The 24,575-nt window shown below is 39.4% G+C and overlaps 1 protein-coding gene across 1 annotated transcript in view; it reads left to right on the forward strand.

The window, feature by feature from the left end:
- Nucleotides 1–24,575, forward strand: part of NCKAP5 (NCK associated protein 5) — an 870,988-nt gene that overhangs the window by 411,376 nt on the left and 435,037 nt on the right. The window contains exon 4 of the mRNA XM_022590669.3: nucleotides 20,748–20,881. Coding sequence (XP_022446377.2) covers nucleotides 20,748–20,881 — 134 coding nt within the window. The remainder of the gene's footprint in view (nucleotides 1–20,747; nucleotides 20,882–24,575) is intronic.

The following is a 24,575-nucleotide window of genomic DNA, read 5'->3' on the forward strand; positions in this document are numbered from 1 at the left end:
GCGGGTGGGGTACTTGACCGTTGGGGGAGGGGGAGGGGACATAGAGCCCTGGGATTTAGTAACATCAATCAGTGGTTCGTCGCCTGAGCTTGACATTAACCTAACTCTTGCTATCATTTTGTGTCTGGTTTTGAGAACCATTTTTAAAGGGAATGTGAAAATGCCAGAGAAAGGTGGCAAAAATAATGAAAAACTGGTGACAAGCCAAAAGAATACATCATTGTTCATACCACACGTAAGTGTGAAGATGAAAGCTTGTCCCAGTGTGAGAGGTGGGGTGTCTATTAATAAAAGACCAAAAAAGGCTGATCTCATTATTTTCTCCTGAAATAAAGCATTTTTATGAAGAGTCCTGAGACTAATTGTTTCTTCATTGAGAGAAGTCCAACTAGTAAGACAAGGAATGAAATTAAGACACAGAATATTTCGATCCATCATAAGGGAAAATCTTCTCGACTACCAGGATGATAAAGTGCTGCAATACAGAGGGAAACTGGATATTTTTTTTTGGAGACCATTACGAGATGGGGAAGTAATGATCAGTTCTCAGCGACTGAAGTTGTTCTCTTCCTGTTGACAGGGACCAGGGTGCAGACAGTTGCTAATGGCCCCCAAATGCCCTTTTCACTTCAAGAAAAGGCAAAAGTAAAAGTGAGAAGTAAACATTGTGAAATGCCCAAGTTGAACTGAGGACATGCTGACATTTAATTAAATAACAAAGTCTTTAAAGGCCCTAATGGAAGAGCTTTACAGGGTGCCTGTTACATTTGCATAAGCACCAGGATGCCTTTCAGATTGATTATCGGTCAATAAAAGTTGATAATGATACAGTGGAAATGACTTCCCCATTACCCATTACCCTACAAGCCACAGGCTTTTGCTGGCAACAGAGGCTTCCCTGCAGACTCCAGAACACCACTTTCAGAAGCAAATTCTATCACCCTGATGGCATTTTCTAGTTTTATTTGATCTTGAAAATCATTTCATTATGTTTAATTTAGGGAAATGAGATTTCTTTAATTACTATCAGTAGCAGCTATTAGAAACTCAGTTACATTTGCAAATTCATTTTTAAAAGCTTTATGGTTTTCAGATAAAAAAATTCAAGTTCTAACTGCACTCGTTAAAAGTTACTTTTCCTCCCTTTGGTGCCCATGCTTCCAAGAGAGAAGATAGGTTTTATAGTGGAAAATAAATAATGCTAGGAGCTGAGGATTAGCCTCAGTAAGACTTAGAATTACTCATTTGAATAAATTAGATAGTTCATGAAATAAATTGGTTGATCAAATGTGTTTATTCTCTTCTCTTTGGGGTTTCGCGTACACTAAGCTCTACAGTACGAAAGGTCCAGTGGGAGGAGAGGCAGCTTACTAGCTGGGAATGCAGCTGTTTCTCAGCTGTGTGCCTGCCTCACCCTGGTTGGTTATAATCCTACAGTGAGTTGTATATCACCACTCTCAGGTCTGGAGCAGTATCCCCGTGAAGGATTGTAAAAGAGGGTCCACATAACCTCCAATGTATTGGTCTCTTGAATACTATCAGTGGTTTAAGAAGTGACTCCAATGTTATGTGTTCAGAAGCTTCTCGTTCATATAATTAAACAGTTACTGGCAGTAAGAAAACTTTCCCCAAGCTGGGTATTGCCCTTGTTCTCAGTCACAGTGGCATTAATAGGTTTTTTTTCCCTTATAGATTAGAACGGGATAAGAGAATAGTGGTACCATGCTAGGGCTTTGATCTTCTCCCTCATAATCAGAATGTATTTCGCCTGCAGCATCTAGAAGGGCACCTTGTGCATAGTAGGTGATTTAGAAAATGCTGGTGGATGCGCTTTGTTCAACTCTCCTCAAGTGAGAAGCAGCGGTTTGCTGTACAGCTTCAAGCAGGCCAGTGTTTGTTCATCCGCTTGGCGGCAACTTTGAGCTAAGCCATAGAGGTGCTCCCTTGGAACAAGAAAGAGAAAGCATGTTTTGAAAAACCTTGGGGATGGTTCATTGAATTGCTTCACTGTCATGCAAAACCATGTCTGTGGGCAGTAAATATCAATGGCTGCTAATAAAAATTGTAAATGCCTTTGTCACTGTTTGTCACGGATAAACACATGCAAGGTTCAAATAATTTAAAATCATTGTTCCTTGGGTTCCTTTAAGGTGTGTGGTGTGCATTTGAAGGGCTTGTTTGTGTGCTATTGTACTTGGAAGTGTTTGGTGTTATCCTTCCCAACTTGCTTTAGTTTTTCCCGGAACCACTAAATACTTATTGATGGTTATAGGCTTTAGGAATTTGGTATTTGAGTGGATTAGCATTGGAGGGAGAGAGTTACACGTGGCACATGTCGGTGGCAATCTTATATGTGTTGCTGGCTGTTCATGCCTCACATCCACCATGAATCCCACTGGAAGTTGCATTAAGAGAGTGAATCATTTAATGAACAAATAATAGGAAGTCAAATGTTTACAGTAAGCCAGGAACTCACAGCTTAGAGTTTATAAATCAGAGTCCCACGTAAAAGCATGCCTTGCATTTGTACTAAAAGTCTTTTTTTTAAAAAATCTCATTGTAGTTTTTTTTATTTTATTGGAGTATAGTTGATTTACATTGTTGTGTTAGTTTCAGGTGTACAGCAAAGTGATTCAGTTATACATATAAATATATACATATAAATATATATAAATATATTCATTCTTTTTTAGATTCTTTTCTCATGTAGGTTATCACAGGATATTGGGCAGAGTTCCCTGTACTATACAGTAGGTCCTTGTTGATAATCTCTCTTATATATGGCAGGGTGTGTATGTTCACCCCAAGCTCCTGATTTATTAAAAGTCTTTTTTTTTTAAGTTACTAGTGCCATTTAAAATTGTCATGAAACACAAAGTCATCACTGTTTACATTTTGTATCCTCTTTTTATCTAGCTACTGCTCTTTAATGACTTTGTCACCAAAGATGTAAAAAACGAACGTGAGCAGTGTGTTTGCAATGGTTTGAAACAGTAATAAAGGACAAAGCCACGTTAATTGTTATTCTCAGAAAGCTTATGACTCAATAGCTGTCTAATAAAGTCTTGTTACAGTGGAATGATTCAGCTGTAAGAAACTTGTACTGGAGTCAATGCGATCTTTTAAAATTCTTGGGAGTAGTAGTTTTTCATGCTGTCCGCTCTTAGGCAAGCTGCAGTGTGCTGCAGAGTTGTTTGTCAATGCCTGGGCTTATTTTCATAAGTATTGATTACAGAGTGAAAAACATTTAGTTTAACAGCAATCAATGATAACAGACAATAGGACGTTTGAAGTTTCGAAGTCTTTTAAATACACACTAAACGCACAATCCAGGTAGTTAAATTATTGGGAAAAGAGGCATGACCCAAGGGCTACACAAATTCTAGGCTGTAGACATACTCTTTCTCTCCTGAGTCAACTCAGACATTGTAAAGTAGGAGGCTTAATTACTGGCTATACAGGAAAGTCAACTTACTTAGCATATAGTAAATATACAACTTTTGGTAGAGAGATGGAGAAATAATTTTTCTGCTGTAACCTGTAATCTACACACGAAGGGGTCTTGTTGTGTACTCTGACTAGTTTGATTTTAATGAGTGGTTAGACTTAAGATTTTATTTCAGCATCTGAGAATATATGATAGAAAAGCATTTAAAGGTGTCATCTCCTGTCAGCATTAAGTCGCATAGGCTCTGGGAGAATTAGAGAAAAGCAAAATGTTTATCTATATGACTAAATAATCATTTATCTATCCATATGTTATGACTAATGTTCAGCATTATCTAATACTGAGATTAGTGTGACATGAAGAAGGTCCTTCGTAAATTGTTGTCGATTTAAAGTAACTTGAATAATCTCTAACACTAAACAGCACTGGCTGCGCGTGACTGTAGACTATCCTTTCTCTCGGGGGAGAGGTGGATATCTATTCCTAAGTGAGAATAAGAAGAGACATTGGCTAATGGCTCAGCCCCAGACGGTAGAATGTAATTCTAAGGATAACACGAAACTGGTGCCTTTGTACAGAGATGGGATCACAGAGGGAGAGACGAGAGATTTGTTCCCAGCACTACGACAAGCACAAATATTACGTGATTTCCAGAATTGCTAAAAGATTTATCCTTTTTGGAAAACACAAAAGTAATTTTTGGCATGTCGACGGTGGCTACAATTTCATTAAATTTGAGGGATGGTGTATAAAATTGTGTTTGTTCCTCAACAGTAATAAGACTGCTCCGTACCCCTGTGGCTTCTGGGGAGTTGATGGATTTTGGATAAAGAAATACCACCTCCTGGAAAAGAAATGCTTAGGATTCCTTCCTTTTCATGAGATGTCGACTAGTAATCCTGATAAAGGGTCTGAAAACAATGACTGAGCTGCCCCCCTTCCCACCTGGTTTTGGAAATAGATTATTGGAACACATCCACACCTGTTCATTAATGTATCGTCTATGCCGATTTGCATGCTACCAGGGCAGAACTGAGTAGTTCTGCCACAGAGACTATGAGACTTACAAAGCCTAAAATATTTACCATCTTGTCTCATACAGAGAAAGTTCGCAGACTTCTGCTGTATATACTCACGTCCTGCCAGACAATTGTTTGATGTGTGGTCATTATAATATTCTTTTTTTTTTAATTGTCTTTTCTTTTTTTTGTTGTTAGTTTCTGCTTTATAACAAAGTGAATCAGTTATACATATACATATGTTCCCATATCTCTTTCCTCTTGCGTCTCCCTCCCTCCCACCCTCCCTATCCCACTCCTCCAGGCGGTCACAAAGCATTATAATATTCTTAATGGCAAAGACCATCGCTCTCTTTCTTTAGGACTGTCTCTTAATCTGTTTTATACCCCATAATCTCGAACAGGTCATGGAAAGGGAGAGACAGTTGGTTCACTGGTTGAGATGAAAGTTCACTCGACCATGGGGAATTCCCCAGCGGTCCGTTGGTTAGACTCTGAGCTTCCACTGCAGGGGGCATGGGTTCAATCCCTGGTCGGGGAGCTAAGATCCTGCATGCAGCATGGCCAGAAAGAAAAAATAATAATAAATAATTTTACACCTGAAACTAACACAACATTATTAATCGACTATACTCCAATACAAAATAAAAATTAAAAAAAAAGAAAGTTCACTGGACCAGGACAGAAACTCTTTGGTACTTGTAAGGAGAGGCAGTCAAGCTCTAAAACCCTGAAATCAGGTTGCCTAAGCTCAGACTCTGGCTCTGCTGTTCAGTTCCTGTGGCCTCGGCTTCATAATCTTAAAAGAAAATTGTTTTGGAAATAGTGCCTACATTCCAGTGTGTTGTGAGATACGGTGAGATTCCTGAAACGTGCTTAGAACAGTCAGTCTGGATTCATCGTTAATATCATTCTTATTCGTGATATAGGAATATTCCTTTTTTTTCCTCTTTCATTCTCACTCGATTGATTCATCCTGGAATTGCTTTTATAGTTTCTCTGTGAGGACACAGGCACTCTTTAAATGTACGTAATATACGTATATCCTTGTCCTACACATCAGTGGGGCTGCTGCCACCAGCCATGATCAAATTGAATACCAGTGGCCACCATCTGGTTGAGTAGATGCATTCTTTTTTACATTAAGAGGAAACTAAAATAAAGCCACAGAGTCCCAGTATTATAGTAGTTGTGCTTTTATTTATTCAATAGCGCCTTATAAGTAATGTTCACTATACTGATTCCTTTGTAAATTGTGAACTATATGTAATTCTTCCTGGTCTAAGAGATGAGAGCTACTGTTCAAGGCATTTGGATGTGATGAATGGCATGCCTCTGTGATGACATCCATGTTTTGCTTGGCCATAGCAATTAATAACAGTTAAATCTCACTAATTGGAACCATTTTCTTTGTACATGTCGAATCTAGTTCTTTGGTCAAAAACTTTGAGAGTCCTAGCTTTATAGAAATATACACAACGCATCAATATTCTATACCTGTAAAAGTGAAGGAAGCACATTTCATAACATTCACAACTTGGTAAAAACAAACAAACAAACATTTAACATTGTTGCTTTCCGAAGAAGGAGACACATTTTTCTAGGAGGGCTTTTAAAGATACGAATGTAATAGTGATTGAAATGCATTATGGTCTTGCCAATTGCTTTTCTGTCTTCGTGTAGGAGTTTAATTTTGAGCTTATATATAAAGGTTTATGTTGCAAAAGAAAGTAATTGGTAAATGTAAGTAAAAGTTTTACATATAAATCCTACTGTTCCAGAAGAACAATTCGACCAAGCTCCTGAAAATTTGCTTTTCACTCAGTTACCCGGGAGGGGAGACTTTGCAGAGGAGGTTTGATCTCCTTTGCACTGAGACAAAGAGTTGGGGTGGGCTGGGTGCCCCTGGACAGTTAGCACCTTTTAGGTCCTCAGTTGGACTTGGTGATCTAAAGTGCCTTTCCAAGTGTAAAGACTTCCATTTCCTTTTGATTGTAAGATCTATAGAAGATCCATAGGTTTCCACTTGGAAACCTAGTCGAGTAGCTTGGTTGTTTTCATTCCGGTCTGACTAAGCCATCCAGGAGAGACCACTTCCAAATGAGAAAGGGCTAAGCATTCAGCCAGAAGTGGAAACGGGGGAGAAGCCAGGCAATTACAAAAAAAAGCATCTGAGGGGCTTCCCTGGTGGCGCAGTGGTTGGGAGTCCGCCTGCCGATGCAGGGGGCGTGGGTTCGTGCCCCGGTCCGGGAGGATCCCGCGTGCTGCGGAGCGGCTGGGCCTATGAGCCGTGGCCGCTGGGCCTGCGCGTCCGGAGCCTGTGCTCCGCGGCAGGAGGGGCCACAGCAGTGAGAGGCCCGCGTACCGCAAAGAAAAAAAAAAAAAAATCTTGTTAAAAAAAGCATCTGAGAACGTCATTTCTGATGCTCACTTAAATTGCGTACCAACGACCTGGAGTCATGATGCAGGAGTATCTACTGCAAGCTTTTCTATACTCAGCCGTGTGACAGACATTCTGTTAGTGGTAACTATAGTCTCCATTGGCCTATTTTTCATGACATTATTTGTGCTACGTGGAGCCATGTTTTCTATTTGCTTCCTCTTGTGACTATCTCACACCACTCAGGAACTGAGATTATCTATCATAACCTTCTCTTCCATTTATGTGATTAACCAAGGGTTAAGTACACTTTTCAAAAAAGGGCTCAGATCGTCTTTTCATAATACACATTTTCCCTTCCTATAGATTAACGGTGCTCAGTCAGCTCATTTATAGGTCTTTAATGATTTTCCCATAAAAATGAAATTTCCGTTTAACCTTACCTCTCCAAAATAACACAAACTATAATTACTCAATGTGTAGCATTTTCAATTTCTTCTAGCTTTGCTAGTTGTATGAAATGAAATACTAAAGCGTTGAACCAGAACTTGTGATTAGTTCCACATTGATCTTTTAAATATTATAGCTGACCTTTTAATGGAATGATAGAATGTGAAAGTTTGTATTTGCTAACAAGGATAAGGGGTACTGCTAAAAATCATGTCGTTTTGAAATTTTATGTTTCTAAGGTAGTCTAGTATCATAAAATAATGGAAGCTGGCTATGTAGAAGCCTATCCATATGTTCTCAGGGCCTTGTTTAAAACAATATTCAGATGGAGTTTTCCACAATGAAATTGGAAGTATGAAGGCATTCTAGTGTGTCTTCCAAATGAATAAAAAGTATTTGTGAGAAATCAATATTAAGTACTGAGGTCCCAGAAGCCATTTCTCTGGCAGATTTAAAAGGAAAGCTCCGGTAATACCTTGTACAGTCTGTTGCTGACATTATAATTATTCTCCTATTTGATAGGAGTGAATAATTATCATAGCAAATACTCTAATTTCCCATACACATAATTACACCCATTCACTGAAAAAAGGCAGGAATATAAGGTTTCCAATCACAGGGAAAAAAAAAGGATTCTTTGTCTGAATAGTTTTTCCCTCCTACCATTCTGTAAAATCTAGTAGTGTGAACAAAAGAACAGTAAAATGTACTAGCCTAAAAAATATAATGGAATTATACATGCTTTTTAAGGAGGCCACAGCAAATCCTCTAAGCAAGGAAATTTTTGACTTAATAGTTGAGGAGTGAAAGTGACTACTCAAATAAAAGATTTGAATCTGAAGTTTGGGATTACAATCTGTGGGCTGTTAGGAGAGGGCAAAAAATCAGACCAGACAAAGGCAATGGTAAGGGAAAAGAAAATGACAAACCGGGTGACATGTATTTTTGGGGTTTTTAAACCAAAGAAAATCTCATTACATTGTCCTCAGAGCAAAGACTGAAAGTTGTCACAGATACAGACTCTGCAAACCTAGTACTAGTGGCGAACTAAGGGAGAGGGAATAGTGGGAGGTCAATAGGATTCAGTTTAACTCAACAAGAATGTATTGGACACTTCTAGAAGGCTCAGTGATGTGCTAACCTTCTGTGGGGTTTCATTACCAAGCGTAAACCTCAGTCTCTGCCTCAAGAAGAGGATGCTCTTTGAAGAGACAGGAGATAATAATTATATAGGAAACGCTTAGCAAACCATATGACATATTCTCCTTAGCTTTTTAAAAATTATATTAAGGACACCAACGTATGAGATAAACCGTAAATTAGGTGGGCAGTGAAGTAAGAGAGACAACAGAGCAGAGAAGGCAGAGCACCTGTTAACTTTTGTAGTCAGTAGAGCTGAAGTTCCAGAGCGGAGTGCAGAAGGGACAATAAGAGATCTTGGAATCCTCCACAATAACGAGTGAGGAGAGAAATATAGTGACGCACAGTTTGTAATGGAAACTAAGTCTGCTGAAGAAATCCATTCATTCTCCACTGGTCATTGTGGGGTAAAGGCAGATAAGGAAAAGAGTGAGGGTAAAATGGAGAATAAATAAATCTAGGGCCTCATGGATTGGTTCAGGGCTGGAAGTAAAAATCCCCCAAAGAACTGAAATTCTCCCCCTTCCTTGTATGAAATATACTGTATCCACAGAACAGAAAAGAACACTTAAGACTTCGATCAAGTAGGAAGGAACTTAATTAATAGCTACTGTTCATTGTGATCATTTAACATGACAACAGAGACAGATCTGTGACCAGAGAAGGAAAAGGAGTCATTGACCTATTATGAAAGGACCCAGTGGTTGGGTAAATGAAGCTTTTTTCTAAGTAAAGTTGAAAATTGGGCCTTTTGATCGAATCAACTCAAGGAAATGATTGGGGTAAGGGAAAGAGTGTGTCTGAATTTGGCAGTTGACAATGGAAACCAAGCTTCTACTCACTTCATTACTCCATGTCTTACTTTCCTTGGTCATCCCCCATAATCATCAGATATTCGAAGCCTTGGAAGAAAATGATTTTCTGAGAAGCTTGTTGAAGTCAGAAAGTCAATGAGCTAGAGTATCCTAAGGAAGGCCTTCTCCAACTCAGGGAACCATTGCTAACGAATGACAGTAATAATAATAAAAAAAGGGAGCAGTCACTTCTGCCAACTGGTCCCTATTACAGTTGTCTTTCATTTCTGGGGTCCACCCTGAGGAGGAATTCTCTTGCTCAAACATTTAGATCCTGCTGTCCTCCTGCAGATCTACTGAAACCTGCAGTTGTTCGGCAACCAAATGAAAACCAGTGCCTCTGGGGTCTAAGTTTCCTCACCTTTTTTCCCAGTTGTGTGATGCCCAATGTTATCTTTTAACATTGCCTTTCCTGTTTTACACTAGCCAAGAAAACCACAGCCTTACCCTCTTAAATCTACAGCTTCACCTACCTCATTGTCCCTACAGGGATGCGAAGTCACCTTCATCCTTACATAGGATGAAATCCATACTATGACTAACCCCCGACATATATACACACACCTGACTTATAGATATTATGTTTTCCCTCATTATACTCTTTGTACCATTAGTATCTATGTTTTCCTTGTTGTTGTAGGAGAAGAGAAATTTTCCTCTACTCTCTTTGGTCTCTGGCTGGGCCTAAGAATTAAAATCATATAAGACAGAATAACAGGAGAGAAACACAGTTTGTTGATTTTTAAAAATTTTATTTTATTGAAGTATAGTTGATTTACAATGTTGCTTTAATTTCTCCCATACAGGAAAGTGATTCAGTTACACACACACACACAGTCTTCTCCCTCGTGGTTTATCACAGGATATTGAATATAGTTCCCTGTGCTCTACAGTAGGACCTTGTTGTTTACCTTGTATTGAATTTTTCTGTGTCCACAGGAGGCTTCACAAGAAAATGAAGACCCAGAGAGGTGATCAGAGCAGGAAGCTTCTTCTACCTTTTAGATTAAAAATAATAATAATTAATTTGTGAAGAATTGACAAGACAGAGGGGTGTGGACTAGGGGTAGTAAGTGGTGAAGAATCCTAGTAAGATAAGGGTTAGTTTAACAAGGTTTGTTTGTATAGATTTCTTTTTTTATTTTTTATTTGAGGTACGTGGGTCTCTCACTGTTGTGACCTGTCCCATTGCGGAGCACAGGCTCCGGACGCGCAGGCTCAGCGGCCATGGCTCACGGGCCCAGCCGCTCTGCGGCATGTGGGATCTTCCCGGACTGGGGCACAAAACCGTGTCCCCTGCATCGGCAGGCGGACTCTCAGCCACTGCGCCACCAGGGAAGCCCGGTATAGATTTCTTGGCCCGAAATTCTCTGTCTCTGGTGATAAGAATGTCTTCCTTCTTCCTGAGTGTAAGGAGGACGTCTCTCATGTGAGGGTTTTATGCCCTGTTTTGGGGAAGACGCAGGAAGGAGTTGGGGAAGGTCAGAGCAACCTTTGCTGTTTTCTCAAACTCCTTCGGCTTAAGGTATCCAATATGCCAAGGTGCCATATTTAGGGGTAATCTGTCCTAAACCCCATCGCTGTGATTGTGGCTAATTTCATGGATGCCTGTGTGAGCATTGAATGTGAGAGTTGAAAGGGATCTTAACATTTTAGAAAGAGGTCCAAAGACGGTCAGTGTATTTCCCAAAGTTGCACAGTAAAATAATGGGAGAACCAAAACGATAATAACCCAGACTACTAGCCTCTCCTGTGGTGCTTTCACAGGAATCATGGTGGTGAAATTCACGATACTTTAAAGTAATGAAAGCTGTGGGCTGTGGATCAATGTATAGCTTTCTGTCCCATTTTTTTTAGCCGTATGATAATAAAATCAAAACTGCATTACTTTATACTGTGGATGCCGTATTACCACTTTATTCTTCACCTGTAACCCTATTTGATAAGTCATAAAGATCGCTGACTATAAGAAAAAGACAACTTAATTTGCTCTCCTTGCAGGATACCATCATTTGTTATGATTTGTTCCCACATGCCTTTATAATCCGTATCAACCTTGACATACCCAACCTTCATTTTATTGTGCTTTTCTGCACAACCCACCCTGAAAATACTCCTCCCATAAAATTCATATATGTATCTTTTTGATAAGTGATAAACATATAGATAATTTTTGCCTTAGAAAACGTAATCGTATGGAGTGATTCACCTGTGGCACTTCCCTTTTAGAGCTCCTGTCTAGCATTGAGGATATTTTTAAGATCCTCCTAAGTGCCCATCTGTCTCCTTTACCCTTGAAATTTCCCCCCACCCCCTTTCCTTTATTTTTCTCCCTCACCCTTTCTTCCTTCCTCTCAATTATTTTTAAACCAAGCTCTGTATGTTTTTTTTTTTTTTGCTTGTTTGTTAGAATAAAAGCTTTGTCTCTCTTGGGCGATGTTATCAGCACTGCAGATGTATATAGGGCGGCTTTTATCCTAGCGTCTCAAAATCTGATTCTGATTCTTCTGTTACAGCCAACAGTACGGGCTTTAAAAAAATCAATTCTTAAGTTCCTTATCTGTTTCTCTGCCTCTAGGATAACTGGATCTTTCATAACTAATGGGGATATTGAATTCAGGAAGCCTTATGGGGAAAATGTATTGCAGTTTGTATAAATAGCAAAAATGAGGCTGCAATTAGAGGTAATAACTATAGCTTAATTTAGACCCGTTTTCATAGTGGCTTGATAGAAATTGGTTAACGTAGAGTTTTTCCATTAAAAATTAGTTTTCATGAAAACAGTTTAATTTTGTGGCTGATGTGTGTTTGGTTTATGGACTTCTGAAGAAAAGAATGACTTGTCAATTTTAGATTTTCAGTAGGTAGCATGAGAATCAGAATGGTTATTCTGAATCTGGGTAATCTTAAAATGTTTCGGTATACACTGTATGTTGATTGGTGAACACATGGCAATATCTGTGACTGTCTGGATACCAATTAATAAGCAAATCTAATCAGATCTTGAAGTTTTGGGTGACTGGGTCTTACTGCCATGCTTTATGTGTGTGTCATTGAATCAAATGTACTTTTCTAATAGTCTTTTTACCTAAAATCTCCATGGCATAGTATGAGCTAGTTTGCCAGACTCCACATTTCTTGAATGAGTTCATATATTTTTTTCGTCAGTACCCAGGAATATTATTTAATCCGAGTGGCCTTCTCTAATGGCCTTTGTTCATTTCTCACTATCTTTTAGATTCTTTTATCATCCAAGAGAGTTAATATTTTTCCTGTGATCCTTTGATTATAAAATATTATTCAACAAGAATATTATAACTTGAACACATTTCAGGAAATCTTTTGAAACAGAAACATATAGTGAATACCTTTCTACTGTGTTAGCCAACAAGTTTGTTCAGGTTTTTCCATAAGGTGTTACGGGAAAACACAAATGAACTTTCTGGCCAACCCAGTATAGAGTATCATGTACCTTTAAGCCTCATGTCAGGGTAGAATACCTCTAGATGAGTTGATGCCTGATGTCATTCATTAAGCAGGACTTACACGGAATGCTTGGAGCATAGGTGGGAGGTACCACTCTTGCTGTAGTGCATGTTTCACCTGACACATGACCGTGCATGGTGGCACTAGAACTTTCACAGCAAGTACACTCCTCTTTCTTTTTTTAAATTCTTTGACTCTTCTGTTACTAACTTTGCCAGTAGTATCACCCATGAATGTAACTAGGGTCACCAAATATAATTAGACCTAGGATAGAGGTACTTCTTGGCTTTCTATCTTTGCAATCAAGTGTTAATGGCTTGATATTAACTCCTGACATATTGGCACATCACAGATCAAGCCATCTGTTTAAGATCGTACTAGGTAATGGAACTGAAAAATTATGTCTTTCGGGCAGTCCAGCTACAGGGTTATATGCATTCTAGATGACATCTGTGATTAAGCTGGTCTCTCAGTTCTTACATTAAAAAGTAATTTAGAATGTACTTCCCCTCAGTATTAACATATGATCTGCTTAAAAAGCACATTTTTGAGATTTTTAAAAGAAATATGTAACTACGATATTTATTTAATATGTAGTGTTCGTGAAAGACTAAAATGCTTATAGAATTTATCAAAAGTAACTCTATCAAATGATATAAGCTGTATAATTCCAGTTAGCCATATCTTATTTTTATATGGGACTTTCAAGATTTTGCAGTGCTTTTCTATATGTTGTTTTACTCATTCCTCACAATGATACTATGAAATTGGCTTGGGCGATTTTACTCTCCCCAATATGCAGAAGAAACTAGCTTAAAGCATATGTTTCAAGTTAAGTGGCTTGCCCAAACCTGCTTGACTAGCAAATGGTACAGTCTAAACTAGTAGCTGGTAGCATTCACCATACTCTTATTTAAATACCTTCCCATTCTGTTGTTATTCAGCCTCTTAGTTCAGTTCTTTTTCCACACAGTAGTCAGATGATCTTTGCAAAATCTTCATCAGAGCTTATCACTTACTTGATTAAACCTTGGTAAAGAGTTACAGTTCTACTCAGAATATAATCTCACATCCTTAATAGGACCTTCTTCATATCCCGGCTCCTTCTAGCTATATCGTATGGCACTCCCATCCCCTTGCTCACCAGGCTTCAGGCACACTGGATTTCTCTTTGTTCTTTTCCTGTGTAACTAAAGACTCCCCATTTGCTGCTCATTCTGCCTACAGTGCCGATCCCTTCTCTTCCCCAGGTAACTCCTAGTCGTCACAGAGGTCTCAGTTTATGTATGAATTCCTCAGAGAAGCCTTCCCCTAACCCACTGAACAAAGTCAGTTCCTCTGGCTGTCATCTTTCAGCAAACTCTTAATTATCCATGAGTTTATATTGATATATTTATCTGTGTGATACTTCATTTAGCACCTGCCATGTCCACTAGTGTGTAAGTCCACTGCAGTCAGGAACCACGTCTTTTGGTCTCATTGCCGGTCTCTTGCTCTAGTCCAGTGTCTTGCACATAGTAGCTGTTCAGTAAAAACTTACTGAGTGAATGAATGAATCCATGTGGGTGTGTACACAGCTCTTCTTCTAAGAAGAATTCTTTATTAAATTAGGAAATGATGATAGAACCTGTAGATTTTTCTCCATTTCCTGGGAACATACAGAGAGAAATGGCTTTTTGATACTTGAAACAATGTAAGCAAGTCTTAGAAAAATTAGCAGGAGAGGAGTTTAAAAAAATAAAATGGATTACCCAGGGAAATTGTGGAGTCTCCTTTGCTGGAGGTTTAATCAGAGGATAGTAATTGAGGAAGTTTAAGTCTTTGTGAAGGCTGTGAGATATAGACACGATCATTTGGTAGAACAAAGACTTGGAATTAAAATACCTTTCCTTTTGCTTTTATGTTTGCTTCTTTGTTGAGGTCCAATTCTTTGTTTGTGCCCAAAGAATGAAGGGGCTTTGGAATCCTACTCTTGATACAGTTTTCTTTTTCTTCACCATGATGTACAGCTCTGCTATAATATGACATATGTGTTCCTAAAAATCACTGCACGGGGCTTGTGGGAAAAATGAAACTAGGGACACAGTACTCAAAAACTTTGTCAGTGACACAAAAAAAGATAGGCATCTAATATAAATGGCAGCTGAGTTTTACAATGTTAAGTGGTTAAGAAATATAGAAATAATACAATAAATATGGCACTTTACCTTGAAAAGGACATGCAGTTTGCTTGTGGGAGCGGTCATGGGAAGGGCTGCAGCTTGTGAGTTATTGTGAATCAATGGAAAGAAGGCTGGGTGAAGTCAGAGGGCAAGTGGTACCTTCCGATAATGGATGGGGCAGCTCATAACACCCGTGATGGACAGAGGTCACTGGTCCATCTATCTGTGATGTGTGCGATTGTGTATTTCTACACTAGCTTCAGCCGGGTGCAGTTTTCTGTGTTCACTTGTGTTTCTCGTGATTGAGATTGGGCCTAAGCAAATGTGAGATTCGCATCATGCTCAAACTGTCCCTCTATTGCACTGTGACAAATGTGTACTTTTAAAATAAGTGTTAGGAGGTGGTCCAAGATGTAGCGTAGATTTGGGGTGTCTGTGCGAGGAGGTAAGTTCAGGATCTTCCTACATTGCCGTCCACAGAGGGTGCCATCATTGTGCTTTCCCTCTGCTAAGCTCCCCGGTGCCAGTGTCTCCAGAGGAGAGTTTTCACACACATCTGGTGCCCTAGTTTTTGCATCTCGTATCCAAGTTTTGTGGTAGCAGCCCAGGGGACACCCCTTGAACACCTGGTTCTAAAGGCCAACGGGCTTGCTTTCCTGGTTTCATGGCAGTGCAACAATCGGAGAGAGCGTTCTTGGCAGGCTACTGCCCCCAGCACACTGTACCGATAGCAGACTGAAACACCCCCAGTCTTTCTGAGAAGGAAGCCCATTTGTGTGTCCAGGAGCTTTGGCTGGAGGGGAGGCCCACAGAAATGCTCTCAGGGAATGAAGACTGGTGGACATAATCTTTACATTCTCCCTCTCCCTCACTCCAGCTTTCCGGCATTTTCCAGAAAGGAGCTCATATCCTTGTCTGGTGCCCTGATTTCTGCAGCAGCCACCAGGGGACACCTCTATATCAACTGGCTCTGAAAGCCAGCAGGGCTTACACTCGTGGGTCCCACAGGACCATACCCAACAGAGAAAGTGTTCTTAAACAGCTACCACCTTGAGGACACAGCAAGCAGCAACAGACCCTGGAGCTCAGTCTGTCTGTGAACGAGGCCTATAAGCTTATCAGAATAGCTGCAATGTGAGGCACAGGCTTCTAATTAAGCACACATCAGGGGACTGACTGTAAACCTTTTCAAAGACCTTGGAAGGCAGGTGTTCTCTTCACTCTCTGTGCTGTGCTCCAGAGCGCCAGCATCTCTGGGAGGAGAGCTTTTACATGTGGCCGATGCCACAGATTTTATATCTGGTGACCACTCCTTCAAGACAGGGAAAGGTAGGTGTTTCACCTAATACACAGTAACAGACACAGAGAGTCAAGCAAAATGAAGAAACAGAACAATGTGTTCCAAATGAAAGAATAAGAGAAGACCTCAGAAAAAACCTTAATGAAGTGGAGATTAGTAATTTACCTGATAAAGAGTTCAATGTAATGGTCATAAGATGCTCACCAAACTTGGGAGAAGGATAGATGAACGCAGTAAGAACATCCATAGCGGTAGAAAAATATAAGAAAATACCAAACAGAGCTGAGGATTACAATAACTAAAATGAAAAACACACCAAATGCATTCATCAGCAGACTAGATAAAGTAGAAGAAAGCATCAGTGATCTCGAAGACAGGACAAAAGAATTCATCCAAGTAGAGCAGCAAAAAAAAAAAAAATTTGAAAAAGGGAAGATAGCTTAAGGGACTTATGGGATAACATCAAGCAGAATAACATTTGTGTTTTAGGAGTCCCAGAAGGACCCCTATAACACAAATGTGAAACACGTCTACTTCAAGAAAAAAGAAAATATCTCAAATAAACAATCTAACTTTATGCCTCAAGGAACTAGAAAAAGAAGAACCAGCTAAAGTTAGTAGCAGGAAAGATGTAACAAAGATCAGAGTGGAAATAGATGAAATGGAGACTAAAAAGACAATAGAAAATATCAATGAAACTAAGAGTTGGCTCTTTGAGAAGATAAACAAAATTGACAAACCTTTAGCTAGACTCTCCCACCCCAGCCAAGAAAAGAGAGAGGGCTCAAATAAGTAAAATCAGAAATGAAAGAGGAGACGTTACAACTCATACCACAGAGATACAAAGGATCTTAAGAGATGACTGTGAACAGTTATATGCCAACAAATTGGACAACCTAGGAGAAACTGGTAAATTCTAGAGACATACAGCCTTCCAGGACTGAATCGTGAAGAAATAGAAAATCTGAATAGACTGCTTACTAGGAAGAAATTGAATAAGTAATCAACAACCTCCCAAGGAACAAAAATTCAGGACCAGACAGCTTTACTGGTGAATCCTACCAAACATTTAAAAAAGAATTAATACCAATCCTTCTCAAACTCTTCAAAAAAATAAATAAATAAAAGAGGAGAGAACACTTCCAAGCTCATTTTAAGAGGCCAGCATTACCCTGATACCAAAACCAGACAAGGACACCACAAGAAAAGAAAATTACAGGGCCATAGTGGTCTAGTACATTCCACATTTGTTTCTTTTATGGTCTGAGGTGCCAAAAGCTGATAACCACAACTAAAACTGAACATAATTCTTGACCAAATCCCACATAAGTGAGGGCCCAGTGACAACCCTGTCCCAGGAAAACCTCAAAGAGTATCCAGACTCCCTGATGCCAAGGAAAAGGACATGAATGAAACTCTGCCCTGCTCCCCACTCAAGGGTCTCTCACTGATAGGACTTCATGGGTCTTCACCACCTCCTCCCCCCACCCACACCAGGACAAGGGGCAGTGGTGCAACAGGAAACAGCAGTAGCTAGGACTTGGCCAACCTAGAAATTGAAGCTACCAAGGAACATCCAGATCGAGATCAAAGCGCTTCAATCATCTGAGGATCCGCCCCTAAAAGTAGTGCCATCTCAGCGAAATTGGAGGTGGAGTTACATGTGTGGCATTATCAGTCACGAGCTATAAAGCTGAAAGAAACTTGGCTAAACCATCAATACTTTAAAAATGAATTTGACTGACCATCCTAAGAAAAGACTGGATTATTTTTTTATTCTCCCCATTGAAAACATTATAAAACAGGGCCATAGCTCTGATGACCATAGACACAAAAATCCTCAGCAAAATGTTAATAAACTGAATTCAACAACACACTAAAAGGATCATATGCCATGATCGAGTGAGATTTATTCCAGAGATGCAAGTTTAGTTCAGCACCTACAAATCACTCAACATGATACACCATGTTAACAAACTGAAGAATAAAAATCATATGATCATCTCAATAGATGTAGAAAAAGCATTTGACAAAATTCAACATGTATTTATAATAAATACTGTCAACAATGTAGGTATAGATGGAGCATATCTCAACATAAGAAAGATCATATATGACAAACCCACAGCTAATATTATACTCAACGGTGAAAAGCTGAAAAACACAAAAATCTCCACTCTTGCCACTTTTCTTTAACATGGTATTGAAAGTTTAAGCCAGAACAATTAATCAAGAGAAAGAAATAAAAGGCATCCAAATTATAAAGGAAAAAGTAAAACTGTCACTGTTTGAGGAAGACATGATTTTATATATAGAAAACCCTAAAGACTCTGGCAAAAAAACTGTTAAAACTAATAAATTCAGTAAAGTCTCTGGATGCAAAATCAATATACAGAATTCTGGTGCGTTTCTCTACACTAACAATAAACTATGAGAAAGAGAATTAAGAATAATTTCTAACAGTTAAGAAATTAAGAATGATCCCATTTACATTTGCTTCAAAGAGAATAAAATACCTAAGAATAAAATTAGCCAATGAGTTGAAAGACCTATATGTTGAAAACTACAGGACATTAATGAATGAAAATGAAGACACAAGTAAATGGAAAAATATTCCAGTTCTCATAGATTGGGAGAATTAATATTAAAATGCCCATAGTACCAAAAGTAATCTGCAGATTCAATGCAATCCATATCAAAATTCTAATGGCATTTTTCACAGTAATAGAACAAGCAATCCTAAAATTTGTATGGAACACAAAGACCCCGAATAGCCAAAGCAGTCTTGAGAAAGAAGGATAAAGCTGGAGACATCATGCTCAAATTATATTGCAAAGCTATGGTAATCAAAACAGTATGGTATTGGCATAAAAACAGACACATAGATTAATGGAGCTGAATAGAGAGCCTAGAAACATAGCCACACATATATGGTTAATTAATTTATGACAAAGGAGCTAAGACTGTAAAATGGGAAAAAACAGTCTCTTCAATAAATGGTGTTGGGGAAAATGGATGTCCACGTGCAAAAGAATGAAACTAGACTGCTATCTTACACCCTACACAAAAATTATCTCAAAGTGGATTAAAGACTTAATGGAATGTAAGACCTGAAACCATAGAATTCCTAAAAGTAAACATACATGGTAAGCTATTTGACATTAGTCTTGGTGATGATCTTTTGAATCTGTTACCAAAAGCAAAAATACGCAAGTGGGACTACATCAAACTAAAGAGCTTATGCATGACAAAGGAAGGTATCAACAAAATGGAAAGGCAACCAAATGAGTGGGAGAAAATGTTTGCAAATCATGTATCTGGCAAAGGGTTGATATGTAAGCTGAGCCTGGAAGGAACCCTAGGCTTTGAATAGAGAGGGCTTTTGAAGCAGGAGTGAGAGCATGGTCAAAGGCACAGGATGTGAAGTATTTTTAGAGGACCTTGATTCATTTCCGAGAATGGTCTGTTTCATTTATGGTCCTCAGGAGAATTTTTTCTCCATGAGTTACGCAGTGGATCAAGTTTCATCTGGGTGATTCATGGTACAGAGTCATAGTGTCTGATTTATTTGGAGACTGAAGTATATGCTTCCCATCTTTCCCTTTAAGAATGTAGGTGTCTTATAAGCAGACATTGAGTCTTTGATTTTCATCATGGAATACATATCCTTAACACATAGTGCTTAATGAAGTAACATCCATAACCATAATTGCATGACATGCTCTAAAAAAAACAAAAAAAAACACAGGTGGTAACAACAGCACAACCGAAATGAAAAAGTCATAGCGTGGCTCAGTCTGTAATGTCAGGATCTGAGCTTGTGTGCTTTTTACCAGTTCCTGGAGTGCGTTTTTGATGAACCATCTATTCTGGGTCATCCAGTCCCCCTTTTAATCTATGATGCCCATGTGTGAGGAGCTCGCTTTCTAGGACTACACATAAAGAGGGTGGCATAACCAATTTCTATCTGGGAAAATTTAGTTGGGCAAATACAAAACTAATTCTTTAACCTTATTCTCATCAGCTTCATGGTATAATTAAGTGGAAGTTCCTGGTCCTTCTATAAAAATCAGTAGTGTTCTCTTTAAAGCATTTACCAGAGATTGAAAAGATGAAATAATCCTGAACAGGCACTAATGGACTTATCATTATTACTTGAATTCGTATTCACCTGCTAGTATTATTCAGTCATGAATCTTCATCTCTGCATAAGAAGCCACCTGGTTTAGTGGAAATCATTCATACATTAGAGTCAAATCAGCCAGGATTGAAAATCTGTTACCTTCTGTTTTTTTAATGACAGATTACTTCAAGGTCTCTGATCCTTGGTTTCCTAGATAATAAGAGATTAATAATAGAACGTACTTGATGAGGTTGTAATGAGGATGAAATTAATTAATATATGAAGTCCAAGTTAACACTTAGTAACCAACAGTGCCTAGTAATTATTTTCTTATAATATTTAAGAAACAGTTTCTTAAAAGTCATCCCCTGTGTGCCTTTTCTAGCATGAGAAGCTGATACATGAATTGGAAGAGGAGAGACACTTACGTCTTCAGAGTGAGAAGCGCTTGCAGGAGGTGACACTGGAGTCCGAGAGGAACAGAATTCAGATGCGTGGCCTGCAGCAGCAGTTCTCCAGGTATTGTTCTGCGTGGAGCATCTTGTTTCAGGAGGTGCATCTCTCCCTGTGCCAATTACACCTTTGCTTGAGTTTCCATTGTGTAAGCTTGTGTTGCATTTGAGGAGCTAATGACCAGCAATTTAGACCTTCTCTTCTAGCCAAACCATCCGATTGCATTTGGACCAATTTTCTGGAACTTTCCGCTTGCACCTCAGTCTTGGCTTTATTGAAGCTGGTTGTCTTTTCTTCCCCAATGGCTTTCCAAAGTATCTTTCAGTGAGATGTGGTGGTTGTGTGGCCTATTGGCATGATCTGTGAACGGCCAGCCAGGAGAATGCAATTTTACTGGTCCTCATAATCCTATTTTCAGGTAGAAAGAATGTGAATCGTCCAGTAAGCTCTTACTCCTTATTTAGAATAAATATTTAAAATCTTTAAAAAAAAATCAAAATCAATGAGTTTCTTTCCTTTAAAAAGACATAACTTGAATTTGAAAGGATTCTGGAAAAGTAGCTCTTCTTTTATTTAATTCCAGCACAGTAAGAATCTTTCAGCTTTCAATTACAGTTAATAGGGGGCCAAGGACTTCCCTGGTGGCACAGGGGTTAAGAATCTGCCTGCCAATGTAGGGACACAGGTTCAATCCCTGGTCTAGGAAGATCCCACATGCTGCGGAGCACCTGAGCCTGTGCGCCACAACTACTGAGCCTGCGCTCTAGAGCCTGCGAGCCACAACTACTGAGCCTGCGCTCTAGAGCCCGCGAGCCACAACTACTGAGCCCGTGAGCCACAACTACTGAAGCCCGTGTGCCCAGAGCCCACTCCGCAACAAGAGAAGCCACCGCAATGAGGAGCCCGCACACCGCAAGGAAGAGTAGCCCCCTCTTGCCACAACTAGAGAAAGCCCGCGTGCTGCAATGAAGACCCAATGCAGCCAAAAATTAACTAATTAATTAATTAAAAAAAAATATATATATATGGGGCCAGGTAAAGATTCAACCTGTTATTTAAAATCTCTTCATTTTCATGGAAGAAACACAGACTTGTGCAGTTACAGTCCTGGGACCAGATACGGGCACCCTATGAGGAACAGTTTGCTTTTATTTTCATGTTTCACTTCACCATTTGCAAAACCAGGAAAATAATTTTTGATTCTTTTCTCCTTCATGAGGTTATCCCAGGCAGAATCCAGTTTGAGACGTTGCCCTAAAATTTTCTTCAGCAAACGGGGTGGGTCTTATCTTTCATTTACCACTGGGATTTGGATATGATGGGTGATGGATAATTGTGCTTCCTCATTGATGAGGCTTTTATATTGACAGCATAATTTTTAGGTGTGTTGCAGGGACAGAGCAAAGTTGAGCCTTTGGATGATTTATCTTATGGAGGCTCACACCACGAATGTTTGGAATTTTGGTTTAAAGGCATCTTGGAAGAACAGGGTAGGAAGAATGGATGACTCCTCGGTTTCAGAGTTCAACTTAATTTAACAGCCTGTTCAACTTCTTGGAGCCCATGATAATACAGGTGCTGTAGAAATGCACCAGTCAATACTTTAACAAATGCGTGTCCCACCCCTCACAGGCTATTACTTATACAACCTTGTGCTCAGTTTTTCATTCTATTCGATGGCAAATCTCACTTTATGTCTCCAAACTTGAAATAATAGCTCCTCCCCACTCTCCGAAGCAACTTTAAAACAAGTACCATTTTGTAATGCTTGCCATTTCTTTGGTTTTTTGTTTGTTTTTTTTTTTTTTTGCGGTACACGGGCCTCTCACCGTTGTGGCCTCTCCTGTTGCGGGGCACAGGCTCCGGACGCGCAGGCTCAGTGGCCATGGCTCACGGGCCCAGCCGCTCCGCGGCATGTGGGATCTTCCCGGACCGGGGCACGAACCCGTGTCCCCTGCATCGGCAGGCGGACTCTCAACCACTGTACCACCAGGGAAGCCCGATACTTGCCATTTTAATGATACAAGAAAGGAAGGTGCAGATCTTGCTACCCTTGTACTGTCTAATTGAGATGTCTCTGTACTCAAGCTATTGATTTACAGGGCGTGAGGCACCCGGCACAGTAAATGGCTTTCATACGACGCCAGGTCATCTGCTATAAATCACATGACAACCCCATACAGCTTTGAGTTGCACAAGAGCCGAGGCTACATTCTAGGTTAAAAGAGAAGATAATTATTTGTAAAACAAATAGTGGGTGGTTTTACATACTGCCTTTGTGAAGATTTTTTGCCACAACGTAATCAGTTTTCTTAGTAAGCTTCATTGACATTGAAAGTTCAAGTCCAGTTATAGCCAGACAACTAATGTAAATCAGCAAAAGATGGGGGGAGAAAGGCTATGTAACAGAGAAGATAATTACACGATAATTTAAGTAGACCCACTAAACCATTGCTGATGGCCTTTTACCTTTTAAACTTCGGTTTGTAAGATGTTTCTAGTTAGGCTTATCCAAGCAATCCTGTTACTATAATCTAAGTCTTTGTAAAATTCTCGGTATTACAGAGCTTGTCTAGAGCATGTCACCCTTGGACATGGTCAGTATCTAAATGCTCATGTAAATAAGTTCTATAATCCAAATAATTGCATTACATTTAAAACTTTTATAGTCATAATTTTCTCCTTCTTTTCCTGGGTTGACAAGTTCCTTTTGTACATGATGATATCTGAGATGTAATGTAGGCATACTTTGAGTATTGTTCATGGGATGAGTTTACTTTTTAGAGTAATGTAATAGCCTACCTTTTCAAAGGGTGCGAAGTGACTTACAAGAAAAGGTAGTTTTACGGTAAGGCTGTTAAAATAAAAACGGAAAATAAAGACCGTGAAAGGGGAATGTGGTGAGTAATCATACTTACACAGCCCAGCATGCTTTCTGAGAGTGAACATTTAATTTAGCTCTAAGATTCATGGCAGACAAGATTAAAAGGAAAACACAAGAGGATATGTAATCCTAATCTCGTAGACAAAGGCTACTACTCCCTAAAGAGAGAAACATTATCTTTGGCAATAAACTCATAGTAGAATGCATCTCATAGGCCCCTCCAGAGATGGCATTAAAGGGTATAATAGACAGTGGTCCACGATAGTGCAAATTAGGATTAATTCGTAAAAGTATTACTGCTTCTGCTACGTCACTTACGTCTATGAAGTTAAGTAATTTCACACTATATGATTTAGGAATTCTGGGTCTATGCCTAAGTGAAAACAAGTAAAGCAGGAAGAACTCCAGTGCTAAAGGTTCTCAAGTTAAGCACTATACTTCAAGTTCATGGGGTCATGTAAATATACATGTGTTGTATTTTTCCAGTACCTCTTTTATGAACCTAGGGCACAGAGGCATGAGATGCTGAGGCCTGGGCTGAGTTGGGTAAGGTATTTTTCTGGTATGTTTGATAGTACCGTAGCCATGGGAGCATCTAAATAGTAGTCAAGGAGATTCTGAGCCTCAGATTCAGGGCTGATGTGAGGCATTGAAGGGGAAAACGAATAATGAAGTTAGAAGCTGGGGCAATTAGGTATATGTGTGAAGTAGAATTCAGGTGTCAGAATGAGCGATTCAGAATTCCTTTGGGGCTTGATTTTATGCAATTTCAGTTAGGTGATGGGCTTGGTGGCTTAAACGCACTAGGCAAACCTGAGTATTTGTGATTTACCTGTGGTAAGGAGTAATGAGATCACTTAGGTGATAAAAATCTAT

The sequence above is a fragment of the Delphinapterus leucas genome, chromosome 8 (assembly GCF_059928025.1).
Source record: "Delphinapterus leucas isolate spDelLeu-1000000601 "Yukka" chromosome 8, BTC_Dleu_Yukka2, whole genome shotgun sequence".
NCBI classification, from domain to species: Eukaryota; Metazoa; Chordata; class Mammalia; order Artiodactyla; family Monodontidae; genus Delphinapterus; species Delphinapterus leucas.